Here is a 21818-nt window from a genome sequence, read left to right on the forward strand (position 1 = left end):
TGTCTACATCCTGCTGATGGTATTCAATACATCTTTTACAAAGCTGAGGATCCCTGACTCTGAGACCTAAGGTCTGTGCCAAATAAAATAACGAGTCCTCTGTGCTTCTATAGTACATTTGGTGTTTGTTTCTTCTCCAACATTTATATTGTATTGAAATTAATGATTCATAGGAACTGTGAGCTCCTCAAAAACATGAATGTATCTTATTTATATCTGTATCCTGAATATCCGGCACAAAGAAAGCACTCAACTTATTAAATGAATGAATGGATGTTAACAGTACTTTCTAGTTGTCTCAGTGTGACTTAAGGGATTATTTTATTTTTCTCTCGTTTCTTTTTTTATTAATTTATTTTTTATTTAGTTATTTTTGGCTGCGTTGGGTCTTCATTGCTGCACGCGGGCTTTCTCTAGTTGCGGTGAGCGGGGGCTACTCTTCGTTGCAGTATGCGGGCCTCTCATTGCAGTGGCTTCTCTTGTTGCAGAGCACGGGCTCTAGGCGCACGGGCTTTTGTGACACGCGGGCTCAGTAGTTGTGGCTCGCGGGCTCTAGAGCACAGGCTCAGTAGTTGTGGCACACGGGCTTAGCTGTTCCACGGCACGTGGGATCTTCCTGGACCAGGGCTCGAACCATGTTCCCTGCATTGGCAGGAGGATTCTTAACCTCTGCGCCACCAGGGAAGTCCTATTTTATTTTTAATCAAAGGGCATTTTTTTACTCTTATTTGCTCACTTTCTCCTAATTTCAAATGTCCAGTTTTCTTTAGACTTAACGCAAGTAATATTTTCTGGCTGACAGAGGAATCGTACCAGGAAGTGTCAGCTGAATAAGAAACATGGGCCCCTCCCCTGACTTAAACTTCTGTAAACTGTGGTTTATTACCACAGCATTAGTCACTTAATTACATACTAGCTTGCTCATTTATACCTTCTGACTGAATTTGTCTCGTCTACTCAAGTGGATTGAAATCTCCTGAAGGGCAAAAGTCAAAAATTGTAAGAACCTCAGTGAGGCCTAACTTAGTACTTTACAGTGTATAAAGCAGGAGAGTGACAGGTTGTTTAAATCTGTCTTTTTTGTTAATCACAACTCAGACCAAACCCAAAGAAGATCCTGACCTCAGCAAAGAAACTCTTCCATGCCTCTCTCTCGCTTTATCACAGCTCACCCTTCCCCCTCCCCATATCCTCAGGTCCGTTCTCCAGTAGGTCTGTGTCTTTATTCCTGTCTTACCCCTAGGTTCTTCATGACATTTTTTTCCCTTAAATTCCATATATATGTGTTAGCATACGGTATTTGTCTTTCTCTTTCTGACTTTCACTTTGTATGACAGACTCTAGGTCTATCCACCTCATTACAAATAGCTCAATTTCGTTTCTTTTTATGGCTGAGGAATATTCCATTGTATATATGTGCCACATCTTCTTTATCCATTCGTCGGATGATGGGCATTTAGGTTGTCTCCATCTCCAGGCTACCAAACATAAGGTAGATAGCTAGTGGGAAGCAGCCGCATAGCACAGGGAGATCAGCTCGGTGCTTTGTGACCGCCTGGAGGGGTGGGATAGGGAGGGTGGGAGGGAGGGAGACGCAAGAGGGAAGAGATATGGGAACATATGTATATGTATAACTGATTCACTTTGTTATAAAGCAGAAACTAACACACCATTGTAAAGCAATTATACCCCAATAAAGATGTTAAAAAATTTAAAAAACAAGAAACTCTTCCTTCTCAAGAGCAGAGCACCCCAGATTCTCCCAGACACTCGGGTCCTCCTTCCTTACCAACAGCAGAAGAGCCAGGCGCAGGGCCCTGAGGGGTCCGTCTGCTTCCTGACTTAGCGTTCTCCCACCTCCCCACCTTGTTCTCTAGGAGAGAAGAGCCCCGACTGACCTGTTCGTGCACAGCTCTCTTTTCACATCTGTGTCCATCACTGCGAATGCTGCTAGCAGACACTTTCCCAACTCAGCAGGACTAAAGGCCCCAGTGTGACTTGAGCTAAACACAGAAATCACTCAAGCTTTCCTCCCACTGTCGGCTAGCAGGGGTCTCCGCTTAGCAGCTCCCTCCAGGCCCACCACACCTGGGCAGGCACGGGGCTTGAAGAACAGCGGGTGGAGCAAGGCCTTGTTTTAATGAGAAGCCCCAGGTGTGGGTGGGGAACAGGCATCAGCGAACCAGCAAGGTCGGTGAGAACTAAGCAAGGGCAAGAATCCTTGTTTGTAAGGCTCCGTGGTGCTAATTAGATCCTGCAGAAAACTGGGATGCGGGGCAGCTTTGATCCTAGCTGAGTTTAAAACGCAAATACAAGAAAAACGCAAAAGCCAGTCTGCTGGGTTTATTTCCAATAGCTTGTTGTTTAACTACCATTTAGCCCTGAGATCCTGTTGCTTTCTCTTTCCAATTAAAATAAGCTTGCAGTTGAAGACCTTCAAAGCTGAATTGTGAGAGAAAAGGAAAGCATTCAGATTTGAATATCTATCAGGCAAACCAAGTAAATTGTAAGAGACAGCTTGATGAGGGAAGGTAAAGAAATAGCAAAACTTAAATATTTTAATCATCTCTTCCCTAGAAGAGTTCAAGTTTAAAAAATACCGATTTCAAGACCTTTTTAAAACAGCAACTTTGATATCTAGCTATGAATTATCTCCACAGGTAGGAAAGTGGAGCTCTTGAGGGGTTCATTTTTGAAGGTTACTAAAACCTGAGTCGACTTTGCTGAGAAAGAACCCAAAAGGTCACATTTCCCACGTGATCTAAAAAGAGTAGAGCTCATTATTGTGTTTATTTTCAAGTTAGCTAAAACTTTCCTCTTCAAATGACAGTCTTTGGGCAGGGGTTTGGGAGAACATATAGTAAACTTATTTAAGTGTTAGAACGTTTAATTTGGACTCTCTAGAAAGAGATTGCATAGTTTCTACCTTCTTAGGTAAATGATGCCAAAATAATAATTTTTAAGTGATAATAATTCCCGATTGTGTATCTGTTATTTTCCAAGAACCATGCAGAGTATGTAACTTATTTAAGCTCTATAACAACTCTTTGAGGCAGGTACATTCCATTTTGTGACATTTTCCAATGCCTTAGACGAAAGGATACTAAAGTGCAGTCTTGGAAATGTTTCCAGACATGAACCTCCTAAAATTATCTGCAAACATGTATGTGTGTGTGCACGTGTGCGTTTCTATGGGGAGTCCATGGTTTTCATCAGCTTCTCAGAAAACTCTGTGGCCCTTAAAACACCCAGATTGGATTAATCATTACAAAGAGCAGGCACTTCTGTGTTGCCTCGTCTACCTCTATTAGCGTGAACAACGGTTCCAAGGCTATGTTTTCTGAGTTTTCTCTTGTTTCCCTCATTCTCTGATGATGCTTCTTGCCCAGGTCCCTGAGTTTGCCTCCAGGAAAAAATGCCCGTCTCTGCCCTGTGTACAATTGGTCAACAACTTGGACTCTGGAACCAGATGGTCTGGATTTAAATCTGGTCTCTCCCACTTACCACTTGCATGCCTTTGCCTCAGTTTCCAGCTCTGCAAGGTGGAACTCAGAGTAGGACCATGCCCCTAAAGTTGTTCTGAGGGTTAAAGAAGTTCATATAAAGAACAGTGTTTGGAATATAGAAAGCAATAAGTGCTTGCTGTACTGTGTGCTTCTAATCTGTTGTGAATTTAGAAGCTGTCTGTTCAAGTCGTATTTGACGAAAAGGGAGGATATATTTGGGGACTTCATGATTCTTAAGGCCCTTTTTACTTCTTGGTTTGTGTCCAGCCCTGCTTACCATGGAATTCAGTGAGATAACAAGCCATGTATTTGTTTTTCCAAAACACTGTGGAACAAAAGAAGAACTGAATAGGGAAGGGATGCAGTGTGTTTCTCACAAGCCTTTACTAAAGTAGTCGTTATAACTGAAAGTCCATGACACTGTTGTTGGCACTAAGCGAAGCAGCCCGCCTGTCTCTTCAGCCCTTCTGATTTGCTTCAGATGCAGTTCGAAGGGAAGAACCAATGTTTCAGCTGGTATCTTTCAGCTGGTGTTTCCTGGGGTTGAATCACCTCCCCTTAAGACTGAACTGGCAGGATCTGCTGGGTTCACAATGCAAATGATCCAGGCAAACGTTCCCCATTAAAGGAGGCAAATAAAATTGGATTAAATAGGATAGCAGGTGACATTTTTTTCTTTATCCTTTTCTCGAGGATTAATAGTCTCTTATATTTCACCTCACTCTTCTCTAAGGGTCTTTGTACCATCCATCTGAAGGCTGCTGTCCGATGATGGGTGGAGACGGGGATACCAAGGTCCCTAGAACACTTGCCTGATATCACTAAAGAGTTCTGATGGCATCCCGGAGCCCTGGTTCTAGCAGGGCAGCCGTTGTGAAGTGGGCGAAGGTAGCTGCTACCCTCTGGATCATCACCATCACCTGCAGGGTATCAGCATCTCGCTGGTCTGGAACTGCCAAGCCTCTCTCCATTCTTTCTAATGCTTTTCCCACCAGAGCAGCTTTGGAGAAAGTCACAAAGGGCTGAGATTCCCCGCTGTCTTATTAAGCAAGGGTGTCTGTTATGAAAATAGGTAGCGTGGCAGCCTAGTGGAACCTACTGTTTTCAGAATGAGCAGAGGTGATGTAAGCTTTCAACAAGCCGGGCTTTTCATAAAGTGACCAGTTATGAATGTCATTGTAATCGGTGTTAGTACCATCCAGGCTGCTGCTAAGTTGCAAACGACTTACAAAAAGAAGTTTCCCTCCCCTTTGAAGATCGATGGATGATAGGTGATAGATGATAGATAGATAGATATACTTTTTTTTTCTTTCCATTTTTTTTCCAGAGTTACAGATAACAAGGAAGCACATGGAAGGGGCCCAGGCATTACCATTCATTAGAATTCAGTTCAGCTGGAATTAGATGTATTCAGCCTTGAGTAGGTTACTTAATCTCTGAACCTGTTTCCTTCCCTGTAAAAAGTCGTTAACGTGTACCCTGCAGACTTGCTGCATTGCTGGAACAAGGCTTTAAATCTTTGCTCACAATTTTAAAGGCAAAATTGCCAAAGGGACCTGCTGTCAAGCATCCAGTTCCCATCAGACTTAAAGACAAACTCACTTAGAGATACCATGAGCTTCTATGGGATCCATGCCCAATTCAGAAAGAAGTCATAATGCTCCAGAGACTCTTATAAGAGATTCCATATTTGCTGGTGCTGATGAGAAGATGAGGACTCCTTCCTTTACCAAACTTCAGTCAGTCTCCTCTGAGCCCACTTCTTAATCAGGCTTCAGTCTTGGGCTTCCCTGTCTGTCCTTGCAGAGCAAGAATCCTGCTATGCCAGTTTAGAGAGAATACTCCCGCCCATCGCATCTGATAATTTTCAATATCCAATTAAATTCCTCCTCCTTCAGCATCTGCCAGGTGATATCTGATCACCTGACCTGCCTTCAGCAATAATCCCCCTATCCTTGATGTCTGTTTTTTTTGTTTGTTTGTTTGTTTTTGCGGTACGCGGGCCTCTCACTGCTGTGGCCTCTCCCGTTGCGGAGCACAGGCTCCGGACGCGCAGGCTCAGCGGCCATGGCTCACGGGCCCAGCTGCTCCGCGGCATGTGGGATCTTCTCGGACCGGGGCACGAACCCGTGTACGCTGCATTGGCAGGCGAACTCTCAACCACTGCGCCACCAGGGAAGCCCTTGATGTCTGTTCTTAATCATTTTCCATCCGCTGACAAACCTCCCCAACACAAACCTACCCCTTGGTTATAAATCCCCACACATTCTTGTGTTTGTATGTGGAGTTGAGCTCAATCTTTCTGAATCTTCCTTATCGTTTTTAACAAGTATAAGAATAATTTTTTCTTTTAACAGAGATCAAAGCTTAAATATGAGGTTTTTTAAAGAGGCTAACACAGTGCCAAACTGTCCTCAGAGGACTGAAAATTAGGTTGGGAAGTCCACTGTGTCAGTGCACTTACAACAGAGCTCTCAAACTGAGCTGTGCATTGGAGCCGGGGTAAGTTATGTAAAGGAGTGAAGCGGGCTAGGTGAGAAATGGGCAGTCTGGAGTCGGGAGCGTCCCTGCCCTCTAGAGGGACTGCCCTTATCTGCGCCACCTAGTGTTGCTACCTGGAAATGACCTTCTGAGTGTTTTTTTTTTTTTGAAGAGAAGCAAGAGAGAAATCTGGATTTTTATGCAAGTTCAATTCAATGGACAAAGAAAGAAAAGAAAGGAAAGGAAAGAGAAAAAGGGCAAGGAGAGAGCGGGGAAGAGGCAGGGGAGGGAAGGGAAGGGAAATCACACAGGACACACAGACCTGCAGAAGGAATTTATTCAGCCTGTGGATCATGTTTGCAAGCTCATTTTTAGGTGTTATTAAATCTTATCACAATGGACTCCCATTGCTTTTAGAGACTTTTACTCCTCACTCTAAACCACCAAGTAATTACATTTTTTAAATGACCTATTTGTCCAACCCATTAGAGACTATAGATTTCTGCTGTTTGGCTGGAGAGGCGAGGGGCAGATGAGGGAGGGCTGCTTCCTGAGCTTTAGCAGCCTTTCCAGGGCTCCTGGAGGTGCTGTGACAATTACAATAGCAGATATGTTCTGAGTAGTGTTGATTTCCTATCTATCCTTGAATCAAGAGATTTCGAATTACAGGTGATAGCCAAGCAATTTGGGCTTTTCTTCTTGATTTTTTTAAAAATAAATTTATTTATTTATTATTTATTTTTGGCTGCTTTGGGTCTTTGTTGCTGCACACGGGCTTTCTCTAGTTGCGGCGAGCCGGGGCTACTCTTCGTTGCGGTGCACGGGCTTCTCGTTGCGGTGGCTTCTCTTGTTGCGGAGCACGGGCTCTAGGCACGTGGACTCGGTATTTGTGGCTCGCGGGCTCTAGAGCGCAGGCTCAGTAGTTGTGGCGCCCGGGCTTAGTTGCTCCACGGCATGTGGGGTCTTCCCGGACCAGGGCTCGAACCCATGTCCCCTGCATTGGCAGGCGGATTCTTAACCACTGTACCACCAGGGAAGTCCCTCTTCTTGATTCTTGAATTGATGGATAATTTAGCCACTATTAACAAAGCAAACAAAAGAAAACATCCTTTCAAAAATAAACCAGTCCAATCAGCTCTCTGTGGGAAGTGGGGGTAAACTCAGTGACTCCTGAGAGTTTAATGAAGTCCCTCATCTTTTCTAAGTCTTTCAACTTTCAGCTGCTGAACTCTGAGGTGCTCGTATTTTATAGTCGCCTTTGGCAAGCCAGGCTTCTTGGCTCCAGCCGAGTAACACGGGAGATGTTCTGTCCTCCTGGGTTTATTAGACCTTCCAGCGTTCTGTAGCAGGTGGCCCATGTACTTGTTTTTAATTGTCTAAACCTGGATTACAGATACATAAAATCTCAAAAATAAGATACAACCATGTTTTTATTTCTAAAAATAGCACTCTTTTAAATTGTGTTTTCATTAATATTTCATGCCATGGGTTAAACTTTTTTATTATTTTGAAGTTTGGCAGGGCTTAATAATGGCCATTTTGGAGGGAAATGGAATCAATTAACACCTTTTTTGTGCACAAGACCCTGCACTGTGTCCTGTGGAGTGAAGAGAAAAGAATCAATAAGCTAGTTCCCTTCCCTCCTGAGACTTGAAGGACTTTGGGAGAAATGAGGCATTTATACAAGTAACAGCGGTACAAAAACAGTACATAAAAAGCACAATACAAAGGATGCAGATGACCATAGCTGTAGGATTTTGAAAAGAGAGAGAGACTTTATGACCTGAAAGGCCTTAGAAGGCTTTCAGAAAGGATATGGGATTTAAATGGGGCTTTGAAGAATGGGTAGGCTGTTTGAGGATGAGGGGCTCAGAGAGAGGACTAAAGGTATAATAAAGACAGGTGCGAAAGAGGGAGAGGAAAGATGGGCTGGCGCCACAACAAGTGATTGCGATAGAAAACTCCAGAAAGGAAGAAATGGAGTATAAACCTGGGGACATGGTTTGAATGAGCAGAAAGCTGTCAAGACCAAGCATATTTAACCCATTAATATGAATAATGAAGTTAGAAGGAAGAGTTGGTTTGGGGAAGAAGATAAGCTGGATTTATTGTTAGATGTCATATGATAGATCAGCCAAATAACATTGAACCAAAATATAAAATTATTTATTTTCAAAATCTGGGCTCAACCAGATTTGCCTTTGCCTTACTTTGACCCTAAAGCTGAAGTTACGATTGTGTTGTTTGATTTATTATCCAACACATGCAAAACAGTAGGATCTTTGATTTTTGGATCTGGAGGAGTCCTTAGAAATCACATAATTCATTTCACCAATGAGTTAATTTGGAGGGCAGAAAGATTAAGTGATTCCCATGAGGTCACAGAACCTATGAGTGATAGAGGTAATATTAAAACAGTCATCTACTAATTTCTGAACCATTGCTGGAGTCTGGTTTTCCTTTCTAAAAAAATGTTTATGCATAAACTCACATGAATAAATTTTCATAAATACTTTAAAAAATTCAGATATACTTTTTAAAATATACTTTTAAAATCCAAAATACTTTTGGATACCTCCATCTCTTTTTCCCTGTTTCCAAAGTCATCACACTCCCTCCATTTACCACCTAGTATGTCTCATTCTGTATATTTTTAGAATTTACATAATCATACACAAACACATCTGTACACACCCACATAACACATACATATGTAGTGTTTTAGGTCATTGTTTTACAGAAATGAAAACATATATATTCTTCTCTGTACCTTGCTTTTCTCATTCAGCCATACCTTGGGGAAATTTCTCCCAAGTGAAAAGTTATAGTCTAATTAACTGTTTATTTTAATGGTTGTATAATGCTCTACCATAGAGCTTTGTCATGATTTATTCTGCCTTTCCACCTAATCAAGGAGATCAGTTTATTTTGAATTTTTTGTCTCTACAAATAGTACTTCAATAAACATACTTGTACGTATATCTACATATGCTGGTATTTTATTTCTATGGATAGGATCACTGGGTCAAGGACGTGTGCATTTTTAGTTTTAAAAGCTAAACTGCTTCCCTAAGAAAGCTGCAACAATACACATTTGCACATACAATTAATGAAAACACTTCCCTTCACTAGATCTCCCCAGGCCATGCTGTTATAACATTTTTTTTTAAGTTTTTGCAAGTGCAATTGGTGTAGAGTAAAATCTCGTTGTTACTTTATTTGCATTTCTTTGAGTACAAATGAATTTGATCATCTTTTCATAAGACTGTTGGCTATTGGATTTCCTATCTTGCAAACTGTTCCTTCATATTCTTTATCCATTTTTCCAGTGGATTATTTTGTCTCCTTGTACATTTTTAAGAGCTTCTGCTATATTACAGATATTTTTGCCTGTCCTCCAGGGTTGCAAACATTTTTAAACCTATCGTATGTGTTCGTCATCTTTTGCCATATGCAAAAGTTTTGTCATTTTTAAGTCACCTATGCTGATGTTTTCTCTCGTAGATTTTGTATTTTCTGCCTTTGCCAAAAGAAGCCTTCCTACCCTGCCCCTGGATTATATTTATGATCCTACATTTTCTTAACAGGATTATTTATTTATTTATTTATTTTCCATTTTAACCTTCAATCTCTCTAAGTCCATCTAAGATTTATTTTTGGAATTGGTGTAAATAAAGATCTGGTTTTCTTTTCTTCTGGTTGAATAGTTTGCCAGCCCCTTATATTAAATAAGGCATCCTTTTGTCACCAAATTGAAATGCCTTTTTTATCATATATTGAATCCTCATTTATATCTGGATCTATTTCTAGATATTCTATTCCGCATATCTGTTTAGGCCTATTTCAATACTTATTCATTTGATTACAGTAGCTTTATAGGATTTTCTGATACCTGGTAAATTGGATTACTCAAATGAGGTAGTTATCAAGTGCGTAGGTAAATATGTTAAAAACCTGTTTGCTAGACAGGGATGGGATGCAAGCAGAAACTAATATATCAAAATAATACCTGTATAATTAAAATAATTTTTCCAGAATCTTTCTTCCCAAGATCTATTTTTATATCAAGAGATATGGGAAGAGGGCTTCCCTGGTGGCGCAGTGGTTGAGAGTCCGCCTGCCGATGCAGGGGACACGGGTTCGTGCCCCGGTCTGGGAAGATCCCACATGCCGCAGAGCGGCTGGGCCCGTGAGCCATGGCCGCTGAGCCTGCGCGTCCAGAGCCTGTGCTCCACAACGGGAGAGGCCACAGCAGTGAGAGGCCCGCGTACCGGAAAAAAAAAAAAAAAAAAGAGAGATATGGGAAGAGAAGTTTTCATGGGCTTATGAGATCTCATACAAGTGACAATTTGGTGTAGTTTCAATCTGCAAATACTGTACTGTATTAATGGTACTGTTTCCTTGATTCACAGATTGGTCCTTCAGAGGAATCATCTCTGATTGCAGCTTCACTGTGAGCTACGACTGCTTCCCAGTGGGAGTGCTGCTCTGAGATTTTCCCAAAGAGAAATTCCATGGGGAGAGCTCTGAGATTTTCCCAAAGAGAAATTCCATGGGGACTGTACCTGACCCTCTGAGATCGGCTAAAACTTCCCTGATTGCAGCTTCTGGAAAAGAAGAGGACCTGGGAGAGGTTCAGGCTGCTTCACCTCAGCCTCAACCAGCCGTCCTGGGTAGGAACACCAATGGCCTTTCTGGCACTCCTGCAGAGCCAGACCTCAGTCCCAGGACAGCTGCTGAGGCCCTGATGCAGGCCAGTGAGGATGAGGCCGTGCAGCCAGCCATGTCATCTGCTGGCATTGTCAATGAGGTGGGGAAAGCATCTCCCACGTTCAACTCTCCTGGCAATACCCAGCTGCCAGGGAGCAGGGAGCCCGCAGAGCCAGCCCCGTGTTCTGTGGCAGGAAAGGATCTGATACACGTAGCATTCACCATACCAGCCAATCAGCACACCCACCCGGCCATCCCAGGGGACCAGCCCAACTCCAGCCTCCCATCAGGACCTGAAGACACCCTGGTGAAATCACAGAGAACTGCAGACGGAGAGCAAGCTGAGAAGTCAAGTTGTCCGCTGGGAGGGGTCCATGGCAAAGATCAGGTGCCCCCTTATTTTCCTTCTCAAGAAACGGTCCAGGGAATGGTGCAACCTGCAGATAGAGCAGCCGAGGCACTCAGTCCTGCCTCCGCTCCTGTAGGTGGACCTGAAGGGGAAAGGCAGCAAGCCGTTTGCGATTCCCAGACAAGGTCCTGTGAATCTCCAGCCAGAGAAGTTAGATGTTCGGAGAAAAGACCACCCTCTCCCACGACCTCAGACCCCCAGGCCGTGACTTCGGTGGCACCTCAATCATCCCGCCTCCCTAGCAAAGGGTCCGTGTTTCCTCCGGATCCAGAGAAGATGCTGCCGCCAGCACAGCCTCAGGGGTCAAGGTTCAGAGAAGTGAGTACGATGACCAGCCAAGCTGAAAATGAGATCAAGGAAGTTCCCGCCAGGGCTCAGCAAGATGCTGAGGTGCAGGCAGTGGCCAGTGTCGAGAGCAGATCGGTGTCTACCAGCCCCAGCATTCTCACTGCGTTCTTAAAGGAAACCCCCGCTCCAGAGCAGTTCGAACAAGAGCAGCTGCGTGTCGTCTGCAGCGGCAGTGGCCGCGTAAGCCACACGTTGGAGCTGTCTGCAAGCACCCCAGCCCCCCGGGAGGCGGGTCAGTGCCTTGGCATCACGCCAGAGGTGCACATCCGGTCAGCTGCAGCTTTCCGGGGGGAAGGTAAATCAGCGAGCCTACCGGCTGAGGTCCTTAAAACCTCATCAATCCACGTGGCATCCAGTAATGCTCAGGCTACATGTAAAGAAGATGGGAGGTCAGCGGGAATGACCCAGGTGGGGCAAGAGCCCGCCTCTAGACAGCTTTCGGGTACTAATTCTACCTCCCTGAAAGCTAGCCTCAGTGACCAGATTTCTATCAGTGCAGGATGTCAAGCTGAAACAAGTCACGGATTAGGGAAATTTGCAACGAAGCCATCTGAGTTTGCAGCGGAAACCACCAATGGCCACAAACCGGACCCAGACTGGAAACTCTCCAACTCTTGTGGCCCTGCCATCAGAGCTGACCAGTCCGGGAACTTGGATCTCATCAATCAAGGGGACGCAAGAGAGAAGAAGCTTGCATCTCCTCAGATAGTAAGAGAACAAGAATCTTCTGGCATCGATATCCTGGACCCGAGGCCAAGGGCAGAGGCCAAAACTGTACTGCTCAATCCTAAATCTCAAGAAAGTAGAGGCACCGCATCAGCTGCCAGTCCTACACCCTCCCCAGTTAGGAGGAGCCAGGAGGGCGGCGTGGAAGAAAATAGACAGCCCAAGACGGCCACCAGCCTAAGCCTGCCGTCTGATTCCATGGGGGACTCCAGTCCCGGTTCTGGCAAGAGAACCCCTTCTCGCTCCGTCAAAGCCAGTCCCCGCCGGGCCAGCCGGGTCAGCGAGTTCCTCAAGGAGCAGAAGTTAAACGTGACGGCAGCTGCCGCCCAGGTGGGACTCACTCCGGGAGAGAAGAAAAAGCACCTGGGTGCTGACGCCAGGCTGCAGTTGAAACAGTCCAAGCGTGTCCGCGACGTGGTGTGGGACGAGCAGGGCATGACCTGGGAGGTGTACGGCGCTTCCCTGGACCCGGAGTCGCTGGGCGTCGCCATCCAGAACCATTTACAACGACAAATCAGGGAACACGAGAAATTAATCAAATCTCAAAGCAGCCAGAGCCGGAGATCCATCTCCTCAGATACTTCTTCAAATAAGAAGCTCAAAGGCAGGCAGCCCAGTGTTTTCCAGTCCCTGTTGCAGAACTTCCGACGGCCCAACTGCTGCATTCGTCCTGCTCCTTCTTCTGTATTAGATTGAAAAGGAACATGTACGGGAGCCCTTGTATGCTTTTACGGTCTTCATAGATAGCCCTCTGTCTATGTCAAAGCTTAGTGTTTTCTGAGAGACCAGGAAGAGAAAGCATTAACTTGAAGAAACTGCTATTAAAGATTGTGGCATCCTTGGATTGGGGGTCCATAAATAATACATCATTTCAGTTTGAAAGAAAGAAAAGTAGCAAGCTTCACCGAAGGCTTAGGACCTTAACTAAGAGGAAATAACACTCAGTGGGTTTTTTACTATGATGTCGCTTATAGAATAACATGATCACTACCCGTGTCATTTTGTATTACTCATTCAAATTATCACACTGTGGTATTTCCATTAAAATCCCTGCTTTATATTAGAAATAGCAAAAACACTCTTAGCGAAAACACGGTTATACTTTCTAGTCCATTGCAATAAGAATGCTGATACCACACAAAATTCAAGTAGGTGATGAGAAATACCATGTAAAAAATGGAAACAGGGCTTCCCTGGTGGCGCAGTGGTTGAGAGTCCGCCTGCCGATGCAGGGGACACAGGTTCGTGCCCCGGTCCGGGAAGATCCCACATGCCGCGGAGCGGCTGGGCCCGTGAGCCATGGCCGCTGAGCCTGCGCGTCCGGAGCCTGTGCTCCGCAACGGGAGAGGCCACAACAGTGAGAGGCCCGCGTACCGCAAAAAAAAAAAAAAAAGGGAACAAATTTGACTCATTCCTCGGCCAGAAGATATTAAATAAAAGCATTTAAATGCATAAAGTGCTAAATATGAAGTAATATTTGTAAACATCTGCAGATAACCCTTTTGATGAACCTTGTTATACCCGTTAATAAACGTAAGAAAGTCATATTAGGAAAAAAATTAGCACAGCATTTGACTATGAATACTGCCCACATAAAACATGAATTTATATATACACATTTTCCTGCACTGAAGGAAAGGGTCATCTCTGTGATTGTAACTAGATTAAATTCATATTTCCTTACCCTAGAGGAAGTACGTGCGACTGAATTCTTGAAGAGAGTCCTCAAATTATTGATAATGCTAAATTGTATGTTGTTCGGGTGTTCTCCGATGACATTCTACTGAGAAAGTTATGGTTCTGGTAAGGAATTATAAATAGCCAATTACCAAACCCTTTTTTCTGTGTTGAAAAAAAGAAAGCCTCTTGAGTAACAAAAACAACAGGTTTAACTGAAACTCCTGTAAACAGGATGCATTTTTTTGTTTTGTTTTGATTTGGTTCAGTAGCTTCTCATAGAAAATGTAGTCAAATAGAAATGAGCTCGCTTACTGTTTTTGTATGTAGACTAATATCGTCTAATTACTTACGTCTAATCTGTGGTAAAAAGGTAACCTCTGCAAGCCTCTTGATTTTAAGAGAAAGACCATCATATCTCATCCTTCAAACCCAATAAAAGAAGCCGCCTTTACAAAAACATGCTTTGAGCTTTGGGTGGGCTTGGTCCTTGAGAACACAGGCACCTGTTTGAGCTGAGCCCTCTCCTGTCTCCATAAGGGGAGCGTGTCCCTGGGGCCCATAAGTGCTGTGCAGGGCACTGGGCTGGGGTGACCAATAGTGGCTTGAGTCAGGGTAGTAAGGAAGAGGGGAGTGAGTGCGGGTCCTTGAAAGGCTTCCCCTCCTGGACTTGCAGGGAGGTTGCTGGTTTCCACCTTGCTTTTAGAAAATCACTGTTAGAGGTTGGAGGGGCATTGGCTGCCTTCTCTAAACGCACTACCCTTGATGAGCAGTATTCTCTCTCCAGAGATTCATAAATGCCATTTGTGCAGTAAATGCACAGTTTCTGTTTTGGCTTTTTTTTTTTTTAATTCTCTTTTGAAGATTCTGAGTATATGGGGGTGCGTGGATCTCATACGTAAGCTTTAACACCACAAGCTACACTGGACATAACCTAAATTAGTAAATAGCCATTGACTGCTTTCAAAGCCATTGGACTGTCGATGAAGCCTGTATAAGTAGACCAGTCACAGCATTCTCAGAGCTGGAGAACGGCCATTAGAGTTGTTAGACTTGAAACTTACAATGAATTTTTTTTTTTTTTTTTTTTTTTTTTTTTTTTTTTGCGGTACGCGGGCCTCTCACTGTTGTGGCCTCTCCCGTTGCGGAGCAACAGGCTCCGGACGCGCAGGCTCAGTGGCCATGGCTCACGGACCCAGCCGCTCCGCGGCATGTGGGATCCTCCCACACCGGGGCACGAACCCGTGTCCCCTGCATCGGCAGGCGGACTCTCAACCACTGCGCCACCAGGGAAGCCCCCTACAATGAATTTTTTAATAAAGCACATGTTTCAGTTTCTTACCAATTGGCCTCTAGTAAAAAGGCTATCTAAAGTAGAAATTACCATCAAATTAGCAGTCAAATTATTATTAACGAATTGAGTCTAAAACTCTCTTTGGGCCTTAAATACCCATGTGTCGTAGTGTTCATGTCACTTGTGTAGAAGACGCCTTTGCCAGTATGTAACCTCCCTCCTGTCTCCCTCACTGGCTGTCTCCCTCACACGTGCTGTGTACACACGGAGAACACCTTCTGTACACAGTGGCAGCTGTCAGCAGTACCCATTCCAGATGGGCGGGCCCCAGGTCACCCTCTGCTCTGAACTGGCTGGAACAGGCTGTTTCCTGCATTAAAATAGGAGGAGAAAAGGAAGAATTCAGCATCTGGTAGTAATATTTGTTTTCATGAGTTTGGAGTAACCACATGATTTATATAAATAGTAAAAGGAAACAGAGGCTGAAGAGACTTGTAGGCATTGGCCACACATTACAAATAAATTAAGAAAATTCAATAAATTAAAACTGAATTCGGTGTTGTAGTTACGCCCCTCAAATGAAAGCTTAATGTGTGATGGAGTCACTTTAGCTGGTTTTCTTTGGGACTGAAACTAACCTTGACTTCTTAACCTTTAATTTTTTACTTTCGATCTTTACCACGCTCTAAAGACTGTCACAAAATGTTATAAAAGCTTTCTTCTCGCTTAACTGAATCTTATAGAAGGAACAGCTTTGACAAACAAGTCACAGAAGTAGCTCTTGCAGTGAACAGGAGCCCCTTTAAGACGGCAGTGTTTCCTCTTTATGATCCCCTAAGGACCCTCAGGACAAAACCTTGATTTGAAAATGTTCTTTCACTTGCATCTGTGACACAGCGTACACATTCAGGACATCATTTGTGGTTCCTTAGTTTCATTCAACAAATGAAGTTTCAAAATAATTTTCATGGCACACTCTTTGAACTTGCTCTTCTTTTGCTCACCTGCATGACACACATTGGGTTAAAAGCTGTTTTTCTCCTTAATTTCTTTTAGTTATGTTTTGGTCCTTTTTAATGCATTTTAGTTGTTGATATAAATGGAGGAGATATTTTATTAAGTAAATAAGTATAAGATATTTTTTAAACCAGTAGCAAAAGAGAGATGAGTTCGAACATCTAAATGTTTAAAATGTGAAGATGCTTACCCAGTGAATATTACAATTTAAATATTGATTTTTCTATCTTTATGACTATACGAAAAATGTGATCCCTTCAACTGTCATATCTATGTATCTTCAGTACTTTTCTAATTATGTCTTTCTGGATTATTACCCGTGATGCCACAGACCAACTACTTTATATACAGTAAAATCCTAATTAAGCTTTGTGTTTTGGATCAGTGGTATAAGTTAAACATTTTGTTAGATCAAAGTTAACCAGAAACTTTTTGTTTGCATCCAAAATTTATAAAAATACTTATAAAAATTATTACTGTGTTTTCCTACCTTGACAAGTCAGCTATATTGACTACAATTTGATTTTTGATGACATTTAATCTATAGAATTGTCTAATATTTATTATTTTGGATACCATTGTTTTCCATGTTATAGGTTAGATATCATAATTGAAGTAAATTGGACCGAATATGCATGTGTAACATATACCTAGAGGTTGAATTTTGGAACCAAATTCTTAATAAGAGCTTATCTGGAAGTAGACAGCAGAAGAGGAAAACAGCTTTGGGTTGCATTTCAGAATATTAAGGTTTTATAGTTCCTAGCTTATTCTAATGTTCTTCCTCTCATCTCTAGGAGTTCCTATCATTCGGGGAATACCTGTATATATACCATGTGAAGACTAGAATACGATGTGACTTTAAAATTTGTTTACAGAGGACATATATGAGTATGCCGTTAATGTAAATTGTTTGGTTCTGTTGTATCCACTTCGTTACCATTTTGCTGCCAAAATGTGAGAAATTGTCTTCTCTTCCTCCTACATGTTGTGCAAGTGTTAAAAAATGTGTCCATTTCTAGTACCACATAATTTACCACATCCCGTGTCTACTTTTTAAGAATCAGTATAAAGAAAAACAATACATTAGGGTAAGATTTGCATATATGTGTTTTTACTGATAATTGGGCACTTGTAGCCTTGTGTAGGCCTCTACCTGTCTGACTTACTAATCGTCTACAATGCTGCCATGGAGATGGCGCTGTTTACTCTCTCCAGCTTTGTCCTAAGTGGTATTTGAGAAATGAAGCCTGTGAACTTCCCTTTGTGATAGTAATACAATGAACTCAGCAGCATCTTGGATAACTGAGCTGACCGTCTCGTCTCTACCCCTGTTTTGTCTACACCGTGAATCAGAAGTCTTGCCCACGTCTGCCTCAGTGTTTGCTATTTCATATTCATATCTGAGCATTTTGTTTTCTGTTAGCAATGTTCTTTGATTCCATGTATGGCCCCTTTGGTTGAATCTCTCCACAGGTGGGTCAGCTGCTGCCACCTAGCAAATAACAGGTGATATGCCGAATCTCCTGTCCATCTTTGTAACTATATCCTTCTTAATGAAATTCTGCAACCGGCTGAGTAGTTATAAATGTCATCTGTGCAGACACATGGGCTTAACGATGTCTACAAAATTTTAGACATTTTTGCAAAAGGGAAAAGAAAATAGTCTAGTAAAGACTGAAACAGATTTCCTTAAACTTTATCCTATGCTTGGAAAAAACAAATTCTCCTTGGCTACAGAAATAAACTTGATTTGCAATAGCCAAGGACATAAATGAAGTTGGATGGAGGTGGAAAAATTCTGTCTCACAATCAGTGACATCTGCCAGAGTTCATTACAGCTGCTCTTAACTGTGAACATTCACCAGCTAAACTACTCACTAGCCACAACCAATTAACCTCTCTCAAAGCAAATCCAATACATCTGTATATATGTGTAGATTGAAAACAACAACAACAAACCCTGAAAAATTACTGTTGGCTATTAGGTAAATCGAGGTGATAATTACAAAGGACATTGAAATAACAGCAGGCCTTGGTGAAATGACTGTGGAGGCCAGAATGGTGCAACAAGATGTTATTCCCAAGTTTGGTGTTTTTTTTTTAAGACCCAGATATCTCAGTTACTCATCATGAGAATAAAGACTGTTGATAATGAAATTAAAGCCAAGTAATGATGTGCCAAAAAGAGGCAGTTATACCAGCAAGTGCATCTATCATGGGCGCACTATGGTTTGCTCCATTAAGACTGACCGCAACCCACAGGGTAACATAAGAAAAGGCATAATGTCTGCTTTCTTGCCGGAAAAACTCGTTTAGGAGCTCCATAAAGAGGTATAGCACTCGTGAGCGTTAGATTTTATGGTTAACAGCTCTGTCTTAACACTAGCCAAGACCGAAGGAATCACCAAGAATCTTGCTAGCTTAAAACTCAAGACAGCTCCAACCTGAAACTTGGTTGAAATGGGTTAAATGTCTGGTAATTACTCTTCCTGGACACTAGCCTGTAGGAAAGGAATTCAGTTAACTCTGCCTAGAGGATTACCAGCCTTAGCTATGAAAAAAAAAAAAAAAGCGTTCTCAAATGCAAAATAACTAAAATGAGAGTACTCATAACAAAAGGGGCCTGAAATAATGCCTTACAGAAAATGATGTTCCAGATGGGCGTTTCTAAATACTAATTCTTCATCAAGTATCCTTTTGGGTTCAAGCTCAAAATCGATTGGCTGGAATAAAGATCACATATTTTACACTTCAGGAAAAGATACTGATGATCAACCGGCATGGAGATAATTATGACGAGAGATACCCTGGTGACTTAAGTGTGTTGAGGAGAATTAAATGTGGGAGGAATGCTAACTTCTTTCTCAGTCTCTTAAGATGTGGGTAGGTCATCGTCTTACTTCAGGGTGAAAATGATAGCTTGATTTTTAACATTACTGCTAGCGTTACCCTTTGTTCCTCTGAAAACTTCTGAGCAGTTAAACTTTTTTTTTTTTTTCTGGTTCATATTGCTTTTGTGTTACGTAACAGAGCCAACTATGAAATGAGCAAAGGGGGCTTACCCATGTTTATCAGTGTCTCTTAATGATTTCAGTTTAGACTTCTTGGCATTTATTTTAACCACAGCTTCGAGTAAATTATTTTCCATAATGCTCTCTGTCATGTCTTAAGATGATGTTGGTAGATCAGGAGATTGCAGTATTGCAATCATACCTCAGTCCCTACAGGGGAGGAAAGATGAATTCTTGTGTTTAAGGGCATCTGGAAATACCTTTGCCTGAGGTCGAGAAAGGTCAACAGGGCCTGAAAACTCAAGAAGGAAATATACTAACAATTACTACTACATTTCTAAATGTATGTATCTCTGCTGGACTATGTTGTGCATTATTCCACTGTAGCTGGTGGTATGTCAGTACATTCTGTGAGTGTGTACAGTCTCTAAGTCGTTGGTTTTCTATTTTTATGTGTAGAAAACAATAACATACTGTATCCCATTTTAAGGCCAAGCTCTGTCATTAGGTAGGTACACGGCTGACAGTGAATAAAACCAACAAAAGTGTGTGTGGGTGTGGGTGTGGGTGTGGGTGTGTGTTAAGTAACAGAATCTGTCCTTTCATTTTTGAAGGTCAGAAATGGCTGTTGTTTTTTTCTTTTAATCCTCTCCGAGAGTAGATAACATAATTATCACAAAGGTTGAACGTAGTCATCAGTTCATTGGCATGTTACTAAATACGCCAGGGCTAATTCCCCACCATTAGTCACAGGTAAGGTCAGTTCTTTGACCACCGGGTTGCTTTACATGGCTCACACATCTTCTCTGTGTCAAGTGTGTGATTAGGATGTACATACTATGGGTGTGATTGTGTACATACCTTGTATGAATTATCTAAATCTTCAAAGCAGTGCAGGAAAGCAGGAAGAAGAGACAGTTGTTCACAAGCCTCAAAAGGGCTAATCAATGTGTATTTTCATTTTCTACACATAAAAATGTATACGTAACAACCGTAAATAGCTTACCCACATATATATGCACATAAATGCATTTTATTCATACTGGTATATTTAAATCAATCACGAATTAAAACAACTAATTGAAAACTGCATCTTTTCATGACTGTTCTGTTTTACATATATTAATATCAGATCAGATGCTCCCCATTAAATGGTGTTACTCCCTGGTAGCAGATTTGGCGCTTAGGAAAGCCCAGACCCACTGAGTCACGAAAATCTAGTTGGTATCTTACTGAGGCACAGACAGGTACTTGAGCAGCTTCAAAGATTGAATGCTGTTCTTTAAGCACCTAATTTTATATGTGGAAATGTCAAACACCAGGGAAAACCAATTACGTTTCACAGACTTCATTTGTGCATTTATTAGTATGTTTATTTGCACAGGCTGATAAAAGCCCTACATTTTAGAGAGGTATCCCTAGATTTCAAAAGAGTGTGTAATCGAAGTGAAGCATGATTGCAGGCATTATTCTCTTGAGATCAGCAAAACAACGTTTAGCAACGCCAAAGAGAAGTCATAGAGTAAAAATTTTATTTTTTAAAATTATAGATGATGCTTGCAGAATAACAGGACACTAGCAATTAGGATTTCCCTAAGATGGACTCAAATAAATTACTATTATTGACAACAGGTGATACTGTATGGACTGGATAACAATATGAGTCATTAGCCAGCAAATGCCAGCACTGGATGACGTTTGTCAATTTATCATAATTCCAATCAGTGAATCGATGTTGTTTTAGTTTCTCTCGTTTCTTTGAAAAGGAAGTACTCTACTAGACATCAAAAAGTCTGATCTGGTTCCTAAAACCTAATACGATTTGACCCTGATCCCTTGACACTAAAAATTATGTTGGCTGGATATTAGCTTGAAGTTATGAATAGAAATACCAGAATTGCCCATCAATAGAAAATTCTGTGTGGCAAAGTGCAAATATAACCACTTCTCAGTAGAAAGTTAATAATACCATTTAATACATATTCGTATTTTAAAGACTGAATGTGCCATCTTTATATCTTAGATTTTAAAAAAAGTTAACAACCATAAGAACACTACATTTACAACTATAGCTAGCTGTGTTTTTTAACTACTAAAAACCTTTATAAGAGCAGCATACATGAAATCTTGATGTCAATATCTACTGTTGCTTAAAAGATAAATTTATGTAATTATTTTGGAAGATAGGTATTAATTTAAGTGCCAACCGGAAAAATTATAGCTGTCAATATAAGAATCATTTATATGTGTAAATACTCAAAAGAGAAAGACCAAAACTGTAGTGTGATGTTAAATCACTGAAGAAACGGTAATATTTAAAATGAAATTCCATTTATGAATGTATCAATATTAGAATCTAAAGTTATGTCTTTTCATGATGTTGATATACAAAGGTCGTTAAATTGTTTATTTAAGAAAGCCCCCATCTCCAGAAGGAAATTGACCTACCAATAAAATTTCATTTGCTAGAAAAGTTGGAATGTTATGATAGATGAAGATTTTGGAATTACCTACACATCCACCCTCATTTTGGGTTTGATTTTTGAATAGATGAATGAATGAAATTCAAGTGATGACTTAGTTTTACCCTCGAAAAAAATGTCAAATATGATTTTTTTGCATTTTACTTTCCATAA

General features: G+C 41.8%; 2 protein-coding genes across 2 annotated transcripts in view; both read left to right on the forward strand.

Moving 5' to 3' along the window:
- The window catches only part of LOC116754019 (mannosyl-oligosaccharide 1,2-alpha-mannosidase IA-like), a 71151-nt gene extending 60675 nt beyond the window's left edge, over positions 1-10476 (forward strand). The window contains exon 3 of the mRNA XM_032632019.1: positions 10400-10476. Coding sequence (XP_032487910.1) covers positions 10400-10427 — 28 coding nt within the window. The 3' untranslated portion in view covers positions 10428-10476. The remainder of the gene's footprint in view (positions 1-10399) is intronic.
- Positions 10477-10509: 33 nt separating this feature from the next.
- On the forward strand, positions 10510-13433 carry GPRIN3 (GPRIN family member 3). The gene has a single exon (XM_032631764.1). The coding sequence runs from the start codon at positions 10540-10542 to the stop codon at positions 12874-12876; it is 2337 nt and encodes a 778-aa protein (XP_032487655.1). The 5' UTR covers positions 10510-10539; the 3' UTR covers positions 12877-13433.
- The last annotated feature ends 8385 nt before the right edge of the window (positions 13434-21818 follow it).

This window comes from Phocoena sinus, chromosome 5, assembly GCF_008692025.1.
Source record: "Phocoena sinus isolate mPhoSin1 chromosome 5, mPhoSin1.pri, whole genome shotgun sequence".
In the NCBI taxonomy this organism is placed as follows: Eukaryota; Metazoa; Chordata; class Mammalia; order Artiodactyla; family Phocoenidae; genus Phocoena; species Phocoena sinus.